Raw genomic sequence first — 21,230 nt, forward strand, 5'->3', positions numbered from 1 at the left:
TGGCTGCATCTTTGTTTACAGTTTCTGTGTGGAAATCGAATGAGTGAAGTCTGAATAAATTCATTTTCGGATGATTTTTAATCATTTATGTCTAGTTGGATCAAATTACAGAGAATTTTTAGATTTTTAGATTTCAGACTTTGAGCATCATCAGTGTTTCACCTTCTTCATAAATCATCTCGGGAATGGTCACAGCTGGGCTGGGCGCTGCTAGGCAACAGGACAAGAGTTGGGACTGACACCCAACAGAAAGTGGGCGGAGCTCAGATCAAGCATGTCACTCATGTGAGACTTAATGAGCTGTACCTTCTTCAGACAACCTCTGAACCTGGAGCTGACTGACAGGCAGTTCTGTTTAACTCCGTCTGCAGCACAGAGAGAGAGACAGGTTAATATTCCTCCACAAGAGTGTTTGTCATGTTTCAGAGTGAACTAGTTCAGAGGGTCTCACCTGGATACCCTCCCAGGTAAACTGGATTGTTGGTCTCAGCAGAGGTGGATTGTGGGTAGGGGTTGGGGGTGGTGTAACTCCGCCCATCTATACTCAGACTCAGGGTGTGTTTGGTCTTTCTGGCCAGCAGGCGGTGCCACCGGCCATCACACAGCATCTGACCAAAGGAACGCACCAACACTCGACCTGCACCGTTATTCACATTAAAAACCACCTGAGGAGGAACCAGGTACAACTGTTACACACAAACTTCATTTACACACAAAAACTTTATTTACACTGATGCATCTTTAATAAAGAGTAATAGAAAAGCAGCTGTGACACTGAAACAGGTGAGAACCATGTTCCATTGCGTATGTCAACAGTCAGCTGATCACTCAGGTAACTCACCTGTCCATTGATCATCTCCAGCCCGACAGCGTCGACCTTTGCACTGCTGACTCCTAAAAACACTCCTTCTGATTGGCTCGTTCGAAACTCCAGAGAAACGGACATGTCAGAGCCGACCTTGTAACCATCATGCACTGCACACACACACACACCTGATCAGATCACATTCATTGTTACAAGATAGTTCACTAACAAACACGAGATCAATAATCAGTCACATGATCGTGGTTGATGCTCCACTGTTCTTCGGTAGAGCGTGAGTGAACAGATGAGGTGATTGATCATGTTCTGATTCTGGCCATCAGCTCACTCTGAACTACAACACCGCCTCCATCAGTTCACTCTGTGAACTACAACACTGCCTCCATCAGGTCATTCTGTGAACTACAACACTGCCTCCATCAGGTCATTCTGTGAACTACAACTGCCCCTCTGTATTTCATCCAGCAGCTTCACTGAAGAAATCTATTACAAGCCGTTTGTTTGACTCGTGTCATTAAAGATCAGAAATCTGTGTCTGATTGTTAAAGCAGATGTTTTTGTCTTCATGTTGGACTCACTCAGTTCAGCGTGTCCACTGCCATTGAAGTAACTTCCTGTCTGCTCCTTGGTGAAACAGGAAGTGACATCATGCCTTGAGGCTGGCTTGGACAGGTCCAACATGGCGTTGTTCAGACTGACAGACTGAACACAACCTGGGAAACTGCTGCTGACCTGAGAGACAGATAGGATGACAGACAGTTTGAAAGTTTGTGAAACCCTTTTTAATATTCAGTATTTCTGTATGAATCTGATCTAAAATAGCAGGTTCTCACAAAGGTCCTAAAAGTAGATAAAAACAATACAAACAAACAGGTGAGTGAGTATTTAGTATTTGAAGTAAAATCTTGAACCGTTATGATATTAAACTGTGCAATAGAAGTAAATCAGTATTACGTTGATTCTGCGGGTGCTCACAGCGGGGTGTAACCCTCCCAGGTAAACTCTCTTGTCCACATTCAGCTGGTTTCCTTTCACTGAGACCGATTCTGGCTTCAAACCGTCAACCGACACTGAAACCGACCGCCGGCTCACCTCCACACTGACCTGAGACAGTGAGACATCCTGAACATCTGAGATCACCATGACAACAACAAGCTGCTGACTTTATACCAACAAGTTTGTTCATTAATAAAACCAGAATGTGATCATTTATAAATCACATAAACTCATATTTAGGGAGGCTGTGGCTCAGACGGTAGAGTGGGTTGCACACTAATCAGAAGGTTGGTGGTTCAATCCCCAGCTCCTCCTGTCCACATGCCTAAGTGTGCTTGAGCAAGACACTGAACCCTAAAAAAAAAATTTGCTCCTGATGGTGAACCATCGGTGTGTTGTAAGTCGCTTTGGATAAAAGCGTCAGCTAAATGAAATGTAATGTAATTTAATATTTAATGTATAATAGGCCAAAAATTAACAAATCAAATGTGGAAATGGAGCCATTTTATTAATTTATTAAAATATGTAATACATATACATATGATAGATATATAATGAACTCACAGTGTGCCACTCTCCGTCATTAACCGTGATGGAGGAGGTGGTGGAGGCGGGGCCTTTTCCCAGGTCAGCTGACAATTTGACCCTCCCACCCGTCAGTCGAAGGACTACAAAGTCCATCTGTTTGGAGTCGGAGAGGAGGAGGAGCAACCCGTCCAGAGCCAGACTACGGACCGACAACCTCACCAACACACTGAGGGCAGCAGACACACAGACACACACACACAACGGACACACAGGAGAGTCAGATTGTGTTGTCGTGTACGGAGACCTCACCGCTGCCCTGCCATACGTCGTCATAGAGACTCACCTCTTCCGGACTGAGCTGGGGTTGATGATGAAGGTCATGTGACTATGTCTGGACAAACCAAACTGAGCTGCTGATGGCACAAAGGTTGGCTCCGCCTCTAACGCACACTGCATCAGACACAGTTCAATAACCAATAATCAATCACGAGCTGTAATCAATGATCAAAGACAGATACACTGATCATCAACAATCAATAAGAAACATTCATTACTGTTAGCGCTCCAGGTGTCAAGGCACTCAGGTGTGTGGGCAGGGCTACAGGCAGGTGAGCGGGGTCAGCTGTTGGTTCTACATCCTGGTCATCAGGAAGCACCACCCCCCTAGTCCTCTCCACCAATAGGCAGCTGTCGAGCTGCGCCCCCTCATATTTCACTGCTCCTGATAGGTCAACGAGCCTGCACAGAACCGGCAATCAACAGTTTGTGTGTGTGTGTGTGTGTGTGTGTGTGTGTGTGTGTGTGTAGAGACACTTACACTCCGCCCACCACAAGGTGTTGGATGCAACCTCTGAATCTCCTGGACAAATCCTGCAATCTGATTGGCAGACGGGACTCCTCCCCTGATGGAAGCCCACCTATGAAGAAGGAGGCTGGAGACAGATGAGAAAGTCCGCCTGGCAAAACGGACACGGACTTCACATGTTCCTCATCCACCTGCACGGACAGAGACCTGAGAGACAGACAGGTGGGACAGGTGAGACAGGAGAGAGAGGTGGGACAGGTGAGACAAGTGGGACAGGTGAGACAAGAGAGTGTTTCCATAGTCACGCTTACTTCCTGCTGATGGTAATGATCACAGAGTGTTTAATTCCATCACTGAAGGATCCTCCATCAGGTTTCATCACCGATGCCCTTTGAGTGGGCCCACCCACTTCACCAAGCTCCGCCTCCACTGCACCAGAGATCAGGTGAAGAGACACAAAGTGCTACACACACACACAGGAAATAGAGAGAAAAATCCAGGTTTCAATAGCCATCACACATCATCATGTGAGCATCATACTGAGTACCTGGTGTACAGGTGTGTCAAGTGAACTCTGTCAATCTCACCTGTCTGTGTGCACGGCTGTCACTTAAGGCGGCCAGAAGGACTCCTGATTGGTTGATGGAGATGGAGGAGAAGGAGAAGAGAAGCTCTGCCTCCTGACCAAATGACGGAGGAGTAACCTGAACGAAGCCTCCAGCCAACACCGAGGCACTCCTCACTGCCTAATCAATCAATCAATCAATCAATAGTCTGAACAGGTTATTGACCTTTATTTTGAAACTACAATGAGCTCTAAGTCAGAACAGGAACTGATCAAATGATCCAAAATACTGATCACAAAGTTTTTTCAGATATAGTACATGTACATATGTGGACACGTACGTATCTGGACATGTACGCATGTGGACATGTATGTACCTCGAGGACGCAGCCCTTCTGGACTCCGTATGCATCTCTTAGCAGGTCAAAGTTGGACCGAGCAATCTCCACGTTCTTTATACAGCCAACATATGACCTGGACACCACCTGTCGCCTAGCAACCAGAGAGGGGAGGACACATTTAAACCTGTGACATCACATCATCTTCCCCTACTGACATCACAGGCTCACCTGATTGGTCTGGAAGCAGGAAGTCCTCCGATGTAGATGGGGTCAAGGTCAGAGCGGTTCAGGTCGGAGGCTGTTCCAGGAGACTCCGCCTCCAACACCTCCTTCTCTGATGATTGGTCGGCTGCCATGATAGACAGGTAACCTGGAAACACAGCAGCATGGCAGGATCAGTTAGCAGTAACAGTAATACAAACATTGCAGTCACAATACTACAAAGACTGCAGTTGTAGTATTACAAGTAGTCGTACTGCACTAGCAGTACCCTGGTAGTAGTACTACTGCAGTAGTAGTAGTAGTAGTCCTGCAGTAGTAGTGCTGCTGAAGTAGTTGTAGTGCTGTAGTAGTGGTGGTGGTAGTGCTGTAGTAGTGGTTGTAGTGCTGAAGTAGTTGTAGTGCTGTAGTAGTTGTAGTGCTGTAGTAGTAGTGGTGGTGGTAGGGCTGCTGAAGTAGTGGTGGTAGTGCTGTAGTGGTGGTAGTGCTGGTAGTGCTGTAGTAGTTGTAGTGCTGTAGCAGTTGTGATGCTGAAGTAGGTGTAGTGCTGTAGGTTAGGTAGTTACTTTATTAATCCCCGAGGGGAATTTTTTTCACTACAGCAGCATACAGGAAGCAATAAGATAATACTAGAATAATATAAAGCAATAAAATAGCAGTAAAAAAAATAGTTTGTCGTGCTGTAGTAGTTGTAGTGCTGTTGTATTGGTAGTGTTGTAGTACTGGTAGTACTGTAGTATTGGTAATGTTGTAGTAGTTGTAGTGTTGTAGTATTGGTAGTGTTGTAGTAGTTGTAGTGCTGTAGTAGTAGTAGTGATGTTGAAGTAGTTGTAGTGCTGTAGTATTGGTAATGTTGTAGTAGTTGTAGTGCTGTAGTAGTCGTGATGTTGAAGTAGTTGTAGTGCTATAGTATTGGTAGTGTTGTAGTGCTGTAGTAGTAGTGATGCTGAAGTAGTTGTAGTGCTGAAGTTGTAGTTGTAGTGCTGAAGTAGTAGTTGTAGTGCTGTAGTAGTTGTGATGCTGAAGTAGGTGTAGTGCTGTAGTATTGGTAGTGCTGTAGGTTAGGTAGTTACTTTATTAATCCCCGAGGGAATTTTTTTTTTTCCGCCACAGCAGCATACAGGAAGCAATAAGATAATACTAGAATAATATAAAGCAATAAAATAGCAGTAAAAAAAATAGTTGTAGTGCTGCAGTAGTTGTAGTGCTGTAGTATTGGTAGTGCTGTAGTAGTTGTAGTGCTGTAGTAGTAGTGATGCTGAAGTAGTGCTGTAGTGTTGTAGTAGTTGTAGTGCTGTAGTAGTAGTGATGTTGAAGTAGTTGTAGTGCTGTAGTAGTAGTTGTAGTGCTGCTGTAGTAGTTGTAGTGCTGTTGTAGTAGTTGTAGTGCTGCTATAGTAGTTGTAGTGTTGCAATAGTACTAGTAATCGTACCTTTGCGTTTGTTCCGCTGCAGTGTGATCTTGTACCACACTCCAGTGTTGTACTTTCTACTGGAGATCAGGATCAGAGCACCTGAGCCGAGGTCAAAGGTCAAACGTACACACCCTTCCGCAAGCTCCATGGACAGGAAGTCCCTCTACAGGAGACAGGAACTGAGGTTATGCGTGTCTCACACACATTCTGCTGAGACTCTTATTGTGAAGGTGTGTGTGTGGTACCGTGTTGTTGGAGGCCAGATACAGCAACAATCCACCCGGAGACAGAGTCTTAAACAGCAACACGACGGACGTGGACGTCGCTCGCAAAGACTTCTGGACCAATGAGAAGCCAGATCCATCAAAGTGGAAGGACGTCTCCTCTGCCTGGGGGCTGAGAGACAGACAGGTGCAGACTGGTAGAGACAGACAGGTGCAGACTGGTAGAGACAGACAGGTAGAGACACAGACAGGTGTTACCTGCTGAAACAGCCTCCACACTCTCCCTCCTGGCTGTCGTAGCTCCACAAGCCGACGTTCCTCTCGTTCAGCGCTGCTTCTCCCAGGCAGCCCTGGAAGGTGGAGGTGTGCAGTTCTGCAGGGCTCTGACGTCACACACACACACACACACACACACCTGTGACCACCTGTACACCTCCACACACACCTGCGTACCTGCCCTGAGCGAGTCTTACCTGCGTGTGAGCTCCCAGTCCTCCGATGTGGACGACCGTGTTTCTGTCCACGTCTAACACTCTGGATGACCCCGGAGATGTTGCGGTTACCGTGGGCAGTGGCTCAGACTCAGACTCCAGCTGATGGACAGACAGAGCGGCGATGGCCCCGAACCTGCGGCATTATGACATCACCAGATGACATCACTGCTTCCTCAGACACGTGAGTAGCCGTGATGAGGTGGCGTGTATTTACCGTGTGGCATTGATTCTGGTCCACCTGTTGTTGCTGATGTCGAGTCCAGGAAACAGCAGCCGTCTGCTGCCGGAGCCCGTGTCCCACAGGAGACTCACCTTCCCATCATGCACCTCTACGGCCAGGAAGTCCACCTGCAGACCAGATGCTGGGTCAAACCAACAATATCTGGTCCACACTTTGGTGTGTGTGTGTGTGTGTGTGTGTGTGTGTGTGTGTGTGTGTGTGTGTGTGTGTGTGTGTGTGTGTGTGTGTGTGTGTGTGTGTGTGTGTGTGTGTACCGTTGTGTTGCTGCCCAGGTAGAACAGGAGGTTGTTTCTGGTCTTCGTCTTCAGGATCAGATTCAGTGTGTTGAAGTTGCTCGACTGAATCTGAGGTTTGTAGGATCGAACGCAGTCCCTGTCCGCCTGGACCGCCACCTTTATCTGATGACATCATCAACATGTTGGACATTCACACCTGTTCAGCATCTACAAGCCTGTTTCCAGAAAAGTTGGGACATTGTGTAAAATTTAAATAAAACCAAACTTTATTGAGATGGGGTTGTACTTCCTGTATCAGGGCGGGGTTGTAATTCCTGTTTCTTCACCTGGAAGTTTCAGCCAGGTGAAGTGTGTATTTGTGTTATGTGTTACCGATGCTGCCTGTCTTCGGGCCTGGTCGATCAGCTCTCTGATGTCAGACAGGTTCCTGCTCAGATTTTCTCCCAGCATGCTCAGCGGCTTTATTCTGTCCATCAGACGCTGGGTACGAAGCTCTGCTTCTTCCAGCTTACGCTGCGCCTCTTTGGCTGGGCACACAGGAAGCAGGAAGTATCAGTACTCCGTTAAACTTGAAATGATTGTGTGGTTGTAGCGTGTGCGGACAGACCTGCAGCGTGTGTGTCAGTCACCAGCTGGTTGGTCTCCCTGGCTGTGTTGTTGGTGTTTTCCACCACAGAAGAAGAACCCTGCAGCTGCTCTCCGAGTCTCTGCAGCCGCTGCAGCGCCTCCTGCAGCTCAGAGCGTGCTGCTGCAGCCTGGATCTGGACCTGCTGCAGCGGCACGGACCGACCTGACAGGATAAGTACGGCAATAGATCAATACAATAAATATATATTTTTATATCAGTTAAAAACTGCTTCATTTATCCTGTACTGTGAAGTTAAAATTAATAATTAATAATAATAATAATAGTAGTACATTTCTATCTATATCAGAGCATCGGTTGTCTCACCGTTCGACAGGCTGTGCAGCTCTCTGATTGGCTGATGGAGTAGGAGGCTGGAGTTATGGACGCTGTCTCTGACTGAGTGCAGCTGGCTGGTTACCATGGAAATGTTCCTCTGCAGGTCTGAAGACAGACAGAAGTTCAGTTTCATCCTTAAAGTAAAACAAAGTGAAGGTAAACAGCAGGTGGCGCTAGTCATGTCTGAATGTGATGATGGCATTTTGGTCACATGACTGGTAATGTCATGGTGTATTCACTGAGTTTGTAACAGGAACACGATCAGACCTTCAGCTGCCGTGCTGATTTGATGACTTTCCTCTAAAACAGCAGAACTGATGTTGAGTTTGGCCCCGCCTTCCTCTGACAGCAGATGCTCTGATTGGACGGTCTGAAACACACACACACACACACATTAGACGTGTGAAGACACCTGACTGATATACAGGTGAGAGTGAACACACACATACCATGGTAACAGTGAGGGAGGCGGAGTCGAGGGCGATTGAGGCCACCTGCTGGGCAGAGTCAATGCGCTCTGTGATGTCACTGTCGAGCTGAGGCAATCGGCTGCCGTTCTGAGACGTGTTACACACCGATGACAGAGAGCTGAGAGAGGAGATCATTTCAACAGGTTAGGTCTGCACGCACACGCGCGCGCACACACACACACACACACACACACACACACACACACACACACCTGTACAGGGAGTGGGTGTGGCTCTGTAGAAGGTGGGCGTGGCTCTCTGCACGGTAAACATTCTCCAGAGCTTCCGTCATCTTCAGTCCGACCACCAAACCATCCACCTGTTTTCTCAGCAGGAGGCGCCATTGATCCAGCTGAGCCGCCAGCAGCTCCACCTGCTGGTCAGGAGGTATCAGCTATTATTAATCCATCCATCAATCAATAACCAGCTCCACCTGCTGGTCAGGAGGTATCAGCTGTTATTGATCCATCTAAACTTACTGCACTGATGTTCGTTAAATCTTCGGTCACACCGACGACGTCCAACAGCAGCAGCTGACTGTCGTCCATCAGACGGTCCGCAGACAGACAGGCAGAACTCAGGTTCTGATGGACAGACTGAAGGACAGACATATAAAACATTAAACTCTAACAAAAGGAACAATACAAATATTATATATGAAAATAACAAGTTTGTGTGTGTTTGTGTGATTATGTGTGTGTGTGTCACCTGATGTTGCTGCAGCAGAGTGTGTGTGTCGTCCAGTAGAGTGTGAGTTTCTGAGTTTCGTTGTGCAGCATTGTTCAGGTGTGTGTGTGTATGTTGCAGTGTTGCCATGCCAATGGTGAGGGAGGCAGAGAGGGGGTGGAGCCTGTCATCACGCTCCGCCCTGCTCAACAGGAAGTTCATCTGCAGCGAGCTAATGAGAGCATCTGAAAGGCTGCAAAGAGAGATCGCCAGTGTCACACCTGTCGGGTGTTGATTTGTTTGTTTGTTTGTTTATTTATTAAACTCACCTGAGCTCCTGATTGGCTGCATCCTGGACAGCTGTCAAATTTACACCTCGGATTCTCTCCAACATGGTCTCCACTTCCTGCAGCAGGCGCGTGTGATTGGCTGAATCAAACTCATTCTCCACTGTCTGATTCAGATGCCCCGCCTCACTCTGCAGCACTGGACCAATCACAGGTAAGAGTTAGTTATGACGTCACTTTAATACGTCAGTAATGTCATCATGATTATAATGTTGGCCTCGTCATTGTACTCTGAATGTTGTCTTGAAGGCTGCGGATGCTCTCCAGCAGCAGTGCACCCTGGGAAAAGCTGTTGTTCGTAGACACGTCCACTTCCACCAGGACATTAGACAGACGTGTGACCTAGCCAATCAGAAGACAGGAAAAACTCAGTATTCATAATGTGATGCATGTATTTAACATGTATGTTTTATTCATGTTGACATGTGACACTGTTACCTGCTGCTGCAGAGCGCCGAGGTCAAAGGTCAAATGATTTAAGTCTTCTTCTACTCTGGACAGATGAGACGTGACGGACGTGTTCTCTGACAGCAGCACCTGGACAGTCAGACAGGTGACAGTCAGACAGATGACAGTCAGACAGGTGACAGTCAGACAGGTGACATACCTGGAAGTCTCTGGTCTGATTGTCCAGTAACACCAGCTGCCGGTACGGCGCCATGGCAACGCTGCTCAGGTTGACAGACAGGAAGTGGTTGTATAGTTTCTCGAGGTCGTCCAGGAGAACACCAGTACACTCATCATCACACGCTGGGTCACAGACACACACATGTTGCGTGTTATCAGAGGTCATGCATGTGTTTCTCTGTGTTATCGTGTCTGTGTGTGTGTGTGTGTGTGTGTGTGTTACTTACACACACACTGTCCTCCCTGCAGGACATGTCTCTTGTCACACTGGTCACAATCCTGACCTTTGACCCCAGGCTGACACTCACACTGTCCGGTCAGTGCGTCACACACCTGTTGGACGGAGCCCCACCCACTGCAGCTACACCGTGAACACACTCCGTCTGGCAGCGACGGGTTACCATAGTAACCAACAGAGCACCTGCATCAGGACAGGTTGCAGTCAGTGTGACATCACGGAAGACAGATTTTCACAATAAAAGCTGAATAAAGAAGATGATGTCACAGATCTAACCTCTCACAGTATCGGCCTTCGTAGCCGGTCTGACAGGAAGTGCAACGGAAATCACCTGACGCTCCCTCAGACACACACGAGGGACTGAAACTACAGACACACACAAGAGTCAGTGACACACAGAAAACCAAGCAGAGATGATGAACAGAGTGCAGTGTCACCTGTTGTCCCGCAGGGGGCAGGCACACAGCGAGCAGTCGCCAACGGAGCCGCTGACCTTCCCATAATACCCCGGGGCACACAGCTCACAGCTCCGCCCACTGGTGTGATGCTGACAGCCCTGCACGAACAAAAACAGACTTCTACTGACATCTACAGACTTTGTTAGCCTGCGTTAGCCTGCGTTAGCCTGCGTTAGCCTGCGTTAGCCTGCGTTAGCCTGCGTTAGCCTGCGTTAGCCTGCGTTAGCCTGCGTTAGCCTGCGTTAGCCTGCGTTAGCCTGCGTTACCTGACAGTCTCCAGTCTCCGTGTTGCAGCTCTCACTGCGGCCGTTGCATCGACATCGAACACACGGACGAACAAACATCAACTTCTGACTCTGAGACGACAACTCAGACTGAAGCTGACGGAAATAACCTGCTGCACACTCCTGCTGACAGACAGGTCAGAGACAGACAGGTCAGAGAGACAGACAGGTCAGAGGGACATACAGTTCAGAGACAGACAGTTCATCTACAGCTCACCCACCTGCTGCTACACAAACAGTTTATTGAGCTGTAGTTTCTGTAGTTTCTATGGTGACACCTTGAGTCATGTGGTCTGGTAGGAGAACCTGATCCTCACCTGACAGGACAGTCCAGTGTATCCAGGAGGACAGATACAGGACTCAATCAGCCTGGCCACGCCCCTTCTGACCTCTGACTCCTCCTCTAGGTCCACCTCTACCGCCATCTCCATGGAGATGTTAGAGATCCTTAAAGAGGTAACAGGAAGCGACACCAACACAGCTGCTGATTTCACAGCTGCTGTAGTACAGTGTGTAGTTCTGTAGTACAGTGTGTCATACAGTGTGTAGTTCTGTAGTACAGTGTGTAGTAGTACCTGCTCTGCTGCAGTCTCGTGCCGTATGAAGCCTTGATGAGGATGTACTGGACGTCACTGAGGACGGACATGAAGTCAGCGTGACTCACCGGCTTCTGAGACACCGAGTTAAAATACTTCCACTGATACTGTAACACACACACACACACACACACGTTAGCATGTTGTCTTTAAACGTCTCTTTCTTTGTTTCCCATGATTCCTTGCTGCTCTACCTCTGTCAGCCTGATGTCATGGTGAGTCATCACGCCGTTGCTAGGAGCGACCAGGTCCGTATATATAACGAACTTCCTCAGAGTCCCGCCCCTCATCACCACCTGAGGCTCCTGATTGGACAGTCCTGAACCATCCTCGGCGTAGAAGGTGACGACGTAGGACAGCAGCCCGCCGTACGACAGCAACTACACAGTACACAGTGAAGTACACACTGGAGCACTCCATGAAGTATACAGAAACATTCGCTGCCTGTCAGTCAATGTGCAGGGTTTAACAAACACGAATAACATGAAGCCTGTCAGTACCTGGCTGCCCTCGAAGCGGGGAGGCAGTCTCCAGTAGAGGGGGCCGCTGAGCCGGCTGCCGTTCAGGTGACGTGTGTCAAGCAGCGTGTCGCCGCCCTGCTGGTACACTCCGGATACTACACCTTGCAGGTTCAACTGGCTGACCAATGACAGGGGAGGCGGCGGAGCCAGGGTCACCTGGCGGGTAAGACACAGGTGGGCAGAGAGACAGGTGGACAGAGACGGACAGGTGTACATACAGTACACACGATACACATACAGTACACACAGTTCGTGTACTCACAGGTATGCGGGTCAGCCCCCCCCCTTCCTCACAGTCTCGGCTCAGACCAGAACAGAAACACGGAGAGCAGCCGTCTGGATTCTCAGCGGACAGACCGAACCAACCGGACACACACTCCTCACACCGCTGGCCCGCCACACCCACCTGAACGAACGAACACACACACACACACACACACACACACACACACACACACACACACACACACACACAACAACGACGATGAAGAGAGGTTAAAAAGTTGTTTTGAGCTGAGTGTGACTCAGAAAACAAACACACACCAACACAGACAGAAGGACACACACCTTGCACACACACTCTCCGGTGTGTGGACAGTCACACACTCCCAGTGTCTTGTTGCAAAACGTCTCTTCTGTTCCTGCCATGTCACAGCCACAGGCTATGCATGATGGGTAACCATGGTAACCAGGTGCACACTGGTCACATGACCTGCCAAAGAACCCCTCTCGGCACAGACACTGTCCATTGGTCAGGTCACACTGAGGGGCGGAGCTACCTGCTGCACTGCAGCTGCAGGGCTGAAGAGACAACAGACAGTTAGTGTCACACCTGTCGCAGGTGTGTGCGCGTGTGTTTGTGTGTGTCTTTGTAGGTGTATACCCTGCAGCCTGTGGTGGGGTCGTGTCCCCAATAATTTGTCTGACACCTGTCGCAGGTGTCTCCCTCCATGTGGGCTGGGCAGATGCACTCTCCACTCTCGGGGTCACAGTTCCCACCGGTGTGTTCACAGGTGCATGCTGGGAGGAGAACAGATCACAACCAATCAGAGACAAGAGGGTGGACCAATCAGCTGTCCGACTGACTGCCACACTGTTCTACTACCTGTGCAGCCACTGCCATGGAAACCGTAGTAACCTCGACTACAGTAGTCACACTTGTCTCTGGCCACGCCTTCCACACACAGACACCGCCCCTCCTCATCACATGACTCAGAGAGAGATCCTGATAGGCTGCAGCCGCAGGGCTGACAGCCACGACCACTCCGCAGCCCGAAGAACCCAGACTAAAAAAAAGAAACAACAAATAAAGAAACAAATAACCAAAGAAACATCAACAGACACAAAACAGCTGAGGAAGATCAGGAGGTTTGGTAGAAAGATCCAGAGCGCTGTGTGTGTGTGTAGGTATGTATGTGTGTGTGTGTGTGTGTGTGTGTGTGTGTGTGTGCATGTGTAGGTATGTGTGTGTGTGTGTGTGTGTGTGTGTGTAGGTGTGCGTGTGTGTATGTGTGTGTGTGTGTGTAGGTGTGTGTGTGTGTGCGCATGCGTGCGTGTGTGTGCAGGTATGTGTGTGCGTGCGTGTGCGCATGTGTAGGTATGTGTGCGTGCGTGTGTGTATATATCTCACCTGGCAGCGGTCACAGGTGCGTCCTGTTATGTTCTCTCTGCACAAACACTGACCTGTTGTGACATCACACAGGCTGGAGAGGGTGCCGCTGACATCACAGCCACACTCTGTGAGAAAAAGACACGCCCACTGTGAGATTGATGAGAGGTATGAGACCCCACCCATTGATGCCTGGCCCCTCCCCCCACGATGAAGCCCCAGCTCCTACCATACAACTTCTGTGAGCTTTTGACATCACGCTGACCTGTGTTGTTCAGTGACCTACGATAACATCACGGTGGCCTCATTGATCCGTTTCATGATCAGTGAGTGAATTAATTCAATCAATCTTCACACACAGTCATGTAACAGCTGAATAAAGAGGTCAGAGGTTGAATCTAATCTGTATTTAAACAGATCAACATTCCTGCTGCAACACAAACAGAGTGTGTGTTTCTGTGTGGAATGTTGTATTTCAGAGTGTGTTCAGTGTTCCACATTTCTGAACCAGTTGAACCTTCAGTCGAGGGTAGTTGAATGTTTCACCGTCTCTGTGTGTGTGTGTGTGTGTGTGTGTACTGAGGGCACAGCAGCTTGTGCGTCACTCACCCCGACAATCCTTGCCGTGTGCGGCGTCTCCATGGTAACCGGGCTGACAGACCTCACAGTGTCTCCCAATCGTGTTGCCGAGGCAACGCAGACACTCTCCAGTGACGCTGTCGCAGTGTTCCGCCTCACTGACGTCCACGTTACCATGACACTCACAACGAGCACATGCCCCACCCACTACCTGTGGATTACCGTAGAAACCACTTGCACACCTGGAGACGCAAACACTCGTGTTACACAGAGCCCACCTGTCCACTGATTGGTCAGTCCCCCTGTCAATCATCCTCACCTCTCACAGGTGGTGCCGGTGTATCCCTCCTGGCACTGATCACATGACACCTGTCGGTTCACCTGCAGCACACAGGTGGGACTGAACCTGCAACACACACCTACTGTTACACACCGTCAACACACACCTACTGTCACACACCGTCAACACACACCTGTTGGACGGCTCCGTCAGAGGACACGGACACAACATACAGTCGTTTGATGTCCCCTCTGTGGCATCGCCATAGAAACCAAGTAGACACTGGTCACAGTGAGGACCGGTGGTGTTGTGGGTACAACCCTGAGAGACACACAGGGCAGAGACAGACAGGTCAGAGAGACAGACAGGTAGAGAAAGATGGGTCAGACAGACAGGTAGTGAGAGAGAGACAGACACAGGTAGAGAGACAGACAGGTCTGTAGTCAGGTAACCATGGTGTATTCCAGTCCTGGTTCAGACTCACCACACACTCTCCATTGATGTCACAGTCTGTGGCGTGATCGTTACATTCACACTGCATACAGTTTCCTCCAAACAAGACTCCGCCCACTCTGTAGAAACCTGGGAGACACTCCTGCAACACACAAACAAACGAACACAAACAAACAAACAGGCGCACACACAAATAAACAAAATCAGATGTGCCACATTAACGTGCATTTCCTCTGAACCTGGTCTGAACCTGAACCTGGTCTGAATCTGAACCTGGTCTCTGGGACGCATTACTACGACTGTCAGTAACAGAAGTTAAAGGAAGTGAAGTGCTGACCTCACAGGAAGTGCCATTGTAACCCCAAGGGCATTCACATGTCTCCACGGCAACCGCCTGAAGTCCAGAAACGGAGGGAGAGTCCACCACATCCAGAGAGACGGAGCTGAGCCTGAAAGACACATCAAGAGAGACATCAACACTGTCCGTGTGTTCAGGTCCTCCTGGACAGTCCTCAGAGGACCCGGAAGACCGGAGAGGTAATCAGATTACTCTCCCTCACCTGATTGGTCCGTCGGAGGCATTCAGGTGAACTCTGATCAGCAATGATGTCACGCCGGCGAGGACCGGCAGCAGGTCATCACGGGTGACGTGAACGCCTGTTTGATCGTTCACAAATCGCCGAGGTATCATTGCCACAGCAACAGAACACTCAGCCAGCGGAGAGAGGAAGATGAGGAGAGGAGGTGAGAGACGAAGAGCTCTACCGTTACCCTGGAAAAAAGGAAGAGAGAATGACCTCAGGTTTACAGACGCCATGTCCGCGCTGTCCAACAATCCCACAATGCAATGCTCCATGTTTTACAGGTACGAGTTGCTCACCTCTATAATGATGTCACAGTGGGCGGAGACAGAGCGGTCTTCATTGTCCAATGGAACGTCATAAACCACAGAGTAATTCAGGAAACCTCCGTAAGAAACCAGCTGGAGACAGACAGACAGGTAGAGAGGCAGACAGGTAGAGAGGCAGGTAGATGGAAAGCTCTTCGGCATCATGACCAAATATGGAAATGCTTGCTGACCTTGTTGCCGAGGAAACTTTTGGGCGCCGCCCACCAGAGTACCTGTTGGTGGGCAGGGCCAGAGGAGGTGTTGCTCGGAATAGGGAGGTCGTTGCCATGGACGACAAGGGGGTTGTGGAGAGGCGGAAAGGGGCGAAGCCAAGCCTCTGTATGAACCACCTGAAAACACAAACATTGTCAAAGCTGTCCTCAGAGGTCATGTGATGTCCAGCTGTGTTACCCGAGTGTGTGCTACCTGAGCTGTGAACCAGGTGGAGCTCTCACAGACATCAGACACACCAAAACAGAAACAGTCGGTGCAGCCGAGCGGGTTGTTCTCTTGCAGGTTGTAGAAACCTGGTTTACACAGATCACAGTGAGCTCCCATCACATTCACCTGGGGAGGAGACAACAGGTGAGACGTCACTCAACAGGTGAGACGACACCAGAGAGAGCCTCAGGTGTGTTGTTGTGTAACGATGACTCCGCCTCCCGTCAGTTTACCTTGCAGGTGCAGCGGCTGCAGGGGTCGGTGTTGGTGCTGCCCGACAGGTGACAATCACAGCGGACACAACGAGGGAAGTCTCTGAATCCAAACGCACAACGATCACACTGCAGACCTGCAAACCCTTCCTGACACACACACTGACCTGCAGACAGACACACACGTCAGAAACACTCTGAGCCACAGAATAAGTGTACTAGTGTAAACAAACAACAACAACTACTACACTGACCTGGCTGTGTGTCGTCTCTGCTGCAGATGGAAGACTTCGATCCTCTTAGATCACAATTACACTGATGACAAGGAGAGTCAGAGGACGGAGACACCTACACACACACACACACACACACACTTATGTAAAAATAGTATTATTATTTGCAGTACCTCAGCTGGTCTGTAGTATTATTTGCAGTACCTCAGCTGGTCTGTAGTATCCGTCCCTGCAGGTCTCACAGTTGACGCCGGCTGTCTTTTTTTGACAGTCGATACAGACTCCGCCCCCTCGACGAACGCCGCGAGAGTTTAGACTCAAAGACAATTCAGAGACGGTCTGATTGTAGAAACAGTCGACTGCTTTGTTGTAACAGTTACACTCTGGAAGACAGACAGGTGAGAGACACAGGTGAGAGGCGGATAGGTAGAGGCAGACAGGTAAAGGTGCTTCTATTTTTCAATCCACTTAGTGTTTTTTTACTTTCACATGTGTTTCCCTCGGAGACGGTTCCTGGTTGCCATGGCTGCTGGTGGTAACCGGGGCAACACTCGTTACAGCTCTCTCCACAGGTGTTGTGTTCACACACACACTGAAGCTTCTGCATGTACACACAAACACAGTTTGAACTACATAGAAAAACACTGTACAGGTGTTCAGTCCTACAGGTGTTCAGTCCTACAGGTGTTCTGTTCCACAGGTGTTACCTTGGTAACAAGGTCCAGCGGGCAGCTCTGGGCGTGTCCGTAGCAGATACACATCCCGCCCACAGAGACATCTTTGATGGAGTAAAAATACTGAGGACACAATAACCAACATGATCAAACACAGAACATGAGTCAGTCATCAAACCATCTGTCTCTTTGCTGCCTGTCTCACCCTCCGGGTCACGATGGGGTCAATCTCTCTGGGGTCACGGGTGCTCAGTGTCATCAAATCGGCGTTGAGCGTTCTAATTCGCTGAAGCCTCAGTCTGATGTAACGAGCCGACGTGAAGTTCAGGAGGTCAGAGGTCAAATCATCGGCTCCAGGGCGGCCATTAATCAGAGAGGTGTGGATCTGAGAGACAGACGGGTCAGAGAGAGAGAGACAAGTATACAGAGAAAGACATGGGTACAGACAGGCAGACAGACAGGCAGGCAGACTGTCTCACTTCTCCGTGCTCCAGCGGGTTCAGTCTTGAGTAGTAGGAGGTGCAGATGACCTCGGTGTCGCTCTTGTAGGTCGGAGGTCCGAGTCTCGGCGTGATGTTGTAACGAGTCAAACACTCAGAGTCACTGATGGCGTAAAACTGCCAGGGGTCAAAGGTCACACCGTCCAGAGAGCGCTCCAGGATCCAGTTACCTGAGAAACAGACAGGTAAACAGACAGACAGGTAAACAGACAGACAGACAGACAGGTAAACAGACAGACAGGTAAACGGGCTGCTTTGACCTGGGCGAGGAGAATTGGCAGCTTTGATGATGATGTAGGCGACCTGGAAAACCTGAAGAGAAAAACTAATTTAAAAACATGTGGAGACCAAGTTTAATCACCTGCTGTGTGTGTGTGTGTGCGCGAGTCTGTGTGTGTGTGTCTGTGTGTGTCCGCGCGTGTGTGTGTCTGTGTACGCGTGTGTATGTGCGAGTGTGTGTGTGTGTGTGTGTGTGTGTGTACCTGTTTCAGGTCCAGTGTGACAGTGATCCAGTGAAACTGTCGTCCGTTCTTGATACTCGGACTCTGCCACCACTGATTGGTTCCATCGATGGCGTTTGTGATTGGATGACGTTCTGCACACGGAAAAGTTACGGTTAGTACTACTTCCTGCTGAGAGGTACTGCAGTACTACTATAGTACTACTGCAATACTGCTTCTCTTTTCTGTCTCTTCACCGTTACGTCACATTTAGAGACTTCTTCATTCAACACCTGTTCACCTGTTGGGTCGGTGGTTCATCTCGTGATGTTCTGAGCTTCTGTTGTTTAGAAGCTGAGATGGTCGACTTGTGTTTTGTATAAATGAAACTGAATGGAAGTGAGATGAATGAAAGTGGTTCTGGTTCTGGTGTCGTACCTTTGGACAGGACAGAGTTAGCATCACATTTGGGACAGTGTGGGTTCTTGATTCTTCGTCCGGGAACGTGTTCAACCAGTTTACAGTAAACTTCAGGTTCTGGATCTCCACAGGTGGCGTTACTGCTGATCACTGCGTTACTGGCCAGATTCAAGATGGCCGGAAACAGACCTGAAACACAGCGAGAGCACTGTTAGCATCCTGTTAGCATCTTCTTAACTTGCAGTTAGAATGCTGTTAGCATCCTGTTGTGACATTATCGATGAGATCATTAAATATCTTAAGACAGATTCAGTTTTGTGGACTGAAACCTTCACAGACATGTTCTCTGTGACAGACAGTGACTCAGCTCAGGTGCTTCTGCAGGTGAACTTTCAGGTGGTTCACCATCTGAAACCTCAGTTAAACTTCACTGTCTGCAGCTGTGATCATGTGACCATGATGAACACACACATTTTAAACTTGTAACAAACAGGTTATAAACTTATAACAAACATTGAAATAGTGATCAGAGAAATAAAAAGTAAAAAACAGGACGAAAAACTGAATTTTAAAAGATCAGACGAGAACACAAACATGTTAATGAGAGCTGTGTGTCATCAGCTGTGGAGGTGTGGCAACATCACAGGTGGTCTCTCACACACACACACACACACACACACACACACACACACACACACACACACACACACACACACACACACACACTTTTATTTTTATGAAACAATAAAATGCCTCAGTTTCAACATTTGATTTGTTGTCCATGATCTATTTTTAATTAAATGAGTTAAAACAATTAAATCATCACATCCTGTTTTTATTTATATTTTAAACAGCATCTCTACTTTTTGTTAACAGTTTGTGACAATGTGTGTGTGTTGGAATGGGTTAAATCAGCCTATTGATGTTCAGATTGACCTCTGACCCCTCCCCCAACACACAGCTTCATGGAGGGGGAGGGGGTAATTTGGGGCTGAAGAGGAAGAGGGATGAGTGTGATTGTTAACACACACACAGTTTCCCAGCAGGACAGCCTCATCAATATGTTTATCAGTGCGAGAAAGAACACAAACAGGTTCAGAGTGTCTTCGTGTTTTCACAGCTGCAGAGATGTGATGCGAAGTCTCATGAATGAAAATCTGAAATGGTCCCACTGAAGACAACCGAAATGTTTCAGGACAAACTGAACTGAAGACCAAACAAAGATAAACAGCAGAATGTGTGTCAGGAAGGTGTGAGAGGAGAGAGAGAGAGAGAGACAGAGACAGAGACACACACACACACACACACACACACACACACACACACACACACACACACACACACACACACACACACACAGCTGTGAATTTAAATTTGATTTCTCTGCCTTTCAGTTTGTCAAACACAACTTTTAAAATCAAACTAGTCAGATTGGTGGACCATTGATCGGATCAACAGATGAATCTAAGATAGAAACTTTTTAAACAGTTTGATGAGAACAAAGTCTGAAGACTTCAATGAAACAACATCTGGACAAAGAACTTGAAGCAGCTGTAGAACTCAGTAGAACTCTGTAGAACAGATCAGACAGTGCTCACCTCTCTGCTGGGCTGCAGCTGCCTCCAGCAGCAGCAGTAGCAGCAACTTCATGTCTCTGAGCAGCTGAATCAGATGAGGATGATGAGGATGATGAAGCTGATTTAAAGAATGTGTTGCTGCAGAGTCTCTGTGGAAATCAGCTCTCACTCTGCCGCTGGCTCCCTCTCTTTCATTCATTCAGCTCAATAAGGGGGGCGGACTGAACCATCTGGTCTGATGACGGGGGGGAGAGGGTTCGTGATCCTTCTGAAACATGGCAACATGTTTACAAACATCTGAAGGGAAACACACATTTTGTTTATTTTGTGTCTGACTGTTTACAAAGTTTTCTTTTAGAGACATCAATGTTATCAAACCATGAAATCTAAACAAAGATCAGCTGTTTGATCAGTGATGACTGATCAGTGATCAGTGATGAGTCAGCAGACACTCTGAGGTTGATGGGATAGAAAGGGTTAAACCTGTAAAAACAGCAGTCTGCTCCTTTAACTGTCCCCCTCATTCAGCCCAGACTATTGTTCCTGTAGGGGGAGGACAGTACCATCTGAGCAGGGAGGTGGGCTGTGTGTGTGTGTGTGTGTGTGTGTGTGTGTGTGTGTGTGTGTGTGTGTGTGTGTGTGTGTGTGTGTGTGTGTGTGTGTGTGTGTGTGTGTGTGTGTGTGTGTGAATTTTTCTTCTCTCCTCTTCAGTTGAACTCTTCAACACTGCAGGATGAATATACCCATCTACACTGCAGTGAAAAACTATAAAACTATATAAAACTGCATGAAAACACACACACACACACACACACACACACACACACACACACACACACACACACACACACACACACACACACACA

General features: G+C 48.5%; 1 protein-coding gene across 1 annotated transcript; it reads right to left on the reverse strand.

The window, feature by feature from the left end:
- Positions 1 to 46: 46 nt before the first annotated feature.
- On the reverse strand, positions 47 to 20,468 carry lama1 (laminin, alpha 1). Its single transcript, XM_069720170.1, has 64 exons — positions 20,386 to 20,468; positions 18,806 to 18,976; positions 18,410 to 18,522; positions 18,188 to 18,239; positions 17,907 to 18,097; positions 17,633 to 17,812; positions 17,461 to 17,550; positions 17,237 to 17,354; positions 16,958 to 17,136; positions 16,775 to 16,868; positions 16,542 to 16,687; positions 16,294 to 16,434; positions 16,059 to 16,217; positions 15,859 to 15,960; positions 15,539 to 15,750; positions 15,316 to 15,427; positions 15,010 to 15,120; positions 14,719 to 14,846; positions 14,565 to 14,651; positions 14,276 to 14,487; positions 13,688 to 13,794; positions 13,163 to 13,343; positions 12,941 to 13,077; positions 12,625 to 12,858; positions 12,320 to 12,463; positions 12,037 to 12,213; positions 11,731 to 11,916; positions 11,516 to 11,643; positions 11,258 to 11,387; positions 10,923 to 11,063; positions 10,636 to 10,754; positions 10,475 to 10,564; positions 10,188 to 10,381; positions 9,941 to 10,083; positions 9,772 to 9,870; positions 9,564 to 9,675; positions 9,316 to 9,472; positions 9,029 to 9,239; positions 8,800 to 8,916; positions 8,533 to 8,693; positions 8,300 to 8,438; positions 8,118 to 8,220; positions 7,839 to 7,955; positions 7,494 to 7,676; positions 7,259 to 7,413; positions 6,905 to 7,048; positions 6,624 to 6,757; positions 6,389 to 6,542; positions 6,174 to 6,298; positions 5,937 to 6,087; positions 5,710 to 5,854; positions 4,287 to 4,428; positions 4,095 to 4,209; positions 3,740 to 3,898; positions 3,464 to 3,615; positions 3,165 to 3,359; positions 2,902 to 3,085; positions 2,691 to 2,797; positions 2,384 to 2,573; positions 1,778 to 1,927; positions 1,402 to 1,555; positions 842 to 975; positions 452 to 665; positions 47 to 365 (listed from the first exon to the last, which is right to left on the reverse strand). The coding sequence occupies exons 1-64, from the start codon at positions 20,435 to 20,437 to the stop codon at positions 211 to 213; spliced, it is 9,219 nt and encodes a 3,072-aa protein (XP_069576271.1). The 5' UTR covers positions 20,438 to 20,468; the 3' UTR covers positions 47 to 210.
- Positions 20,469 to 21,230: the final 762 nt, after the last annotated feature.

The sequence above is a fragment of the Brachyistius frenatus genome, unplaced genomic scaffold (assembly GCF_029030835.1).
Source record: "Brachyistius frenatus isolate BFR_SWC_R1_liver_20210118 unplaced genomic scaffold, ASM2903083v1 Contig_236, whole genome shotgun sequence".
Classification (NCBI taxonomy): Eukaryota; Metazoa; Chordata; class Actinopteri; family Embiotocidae; genus Brachyistius; species Brachyistius frenatus.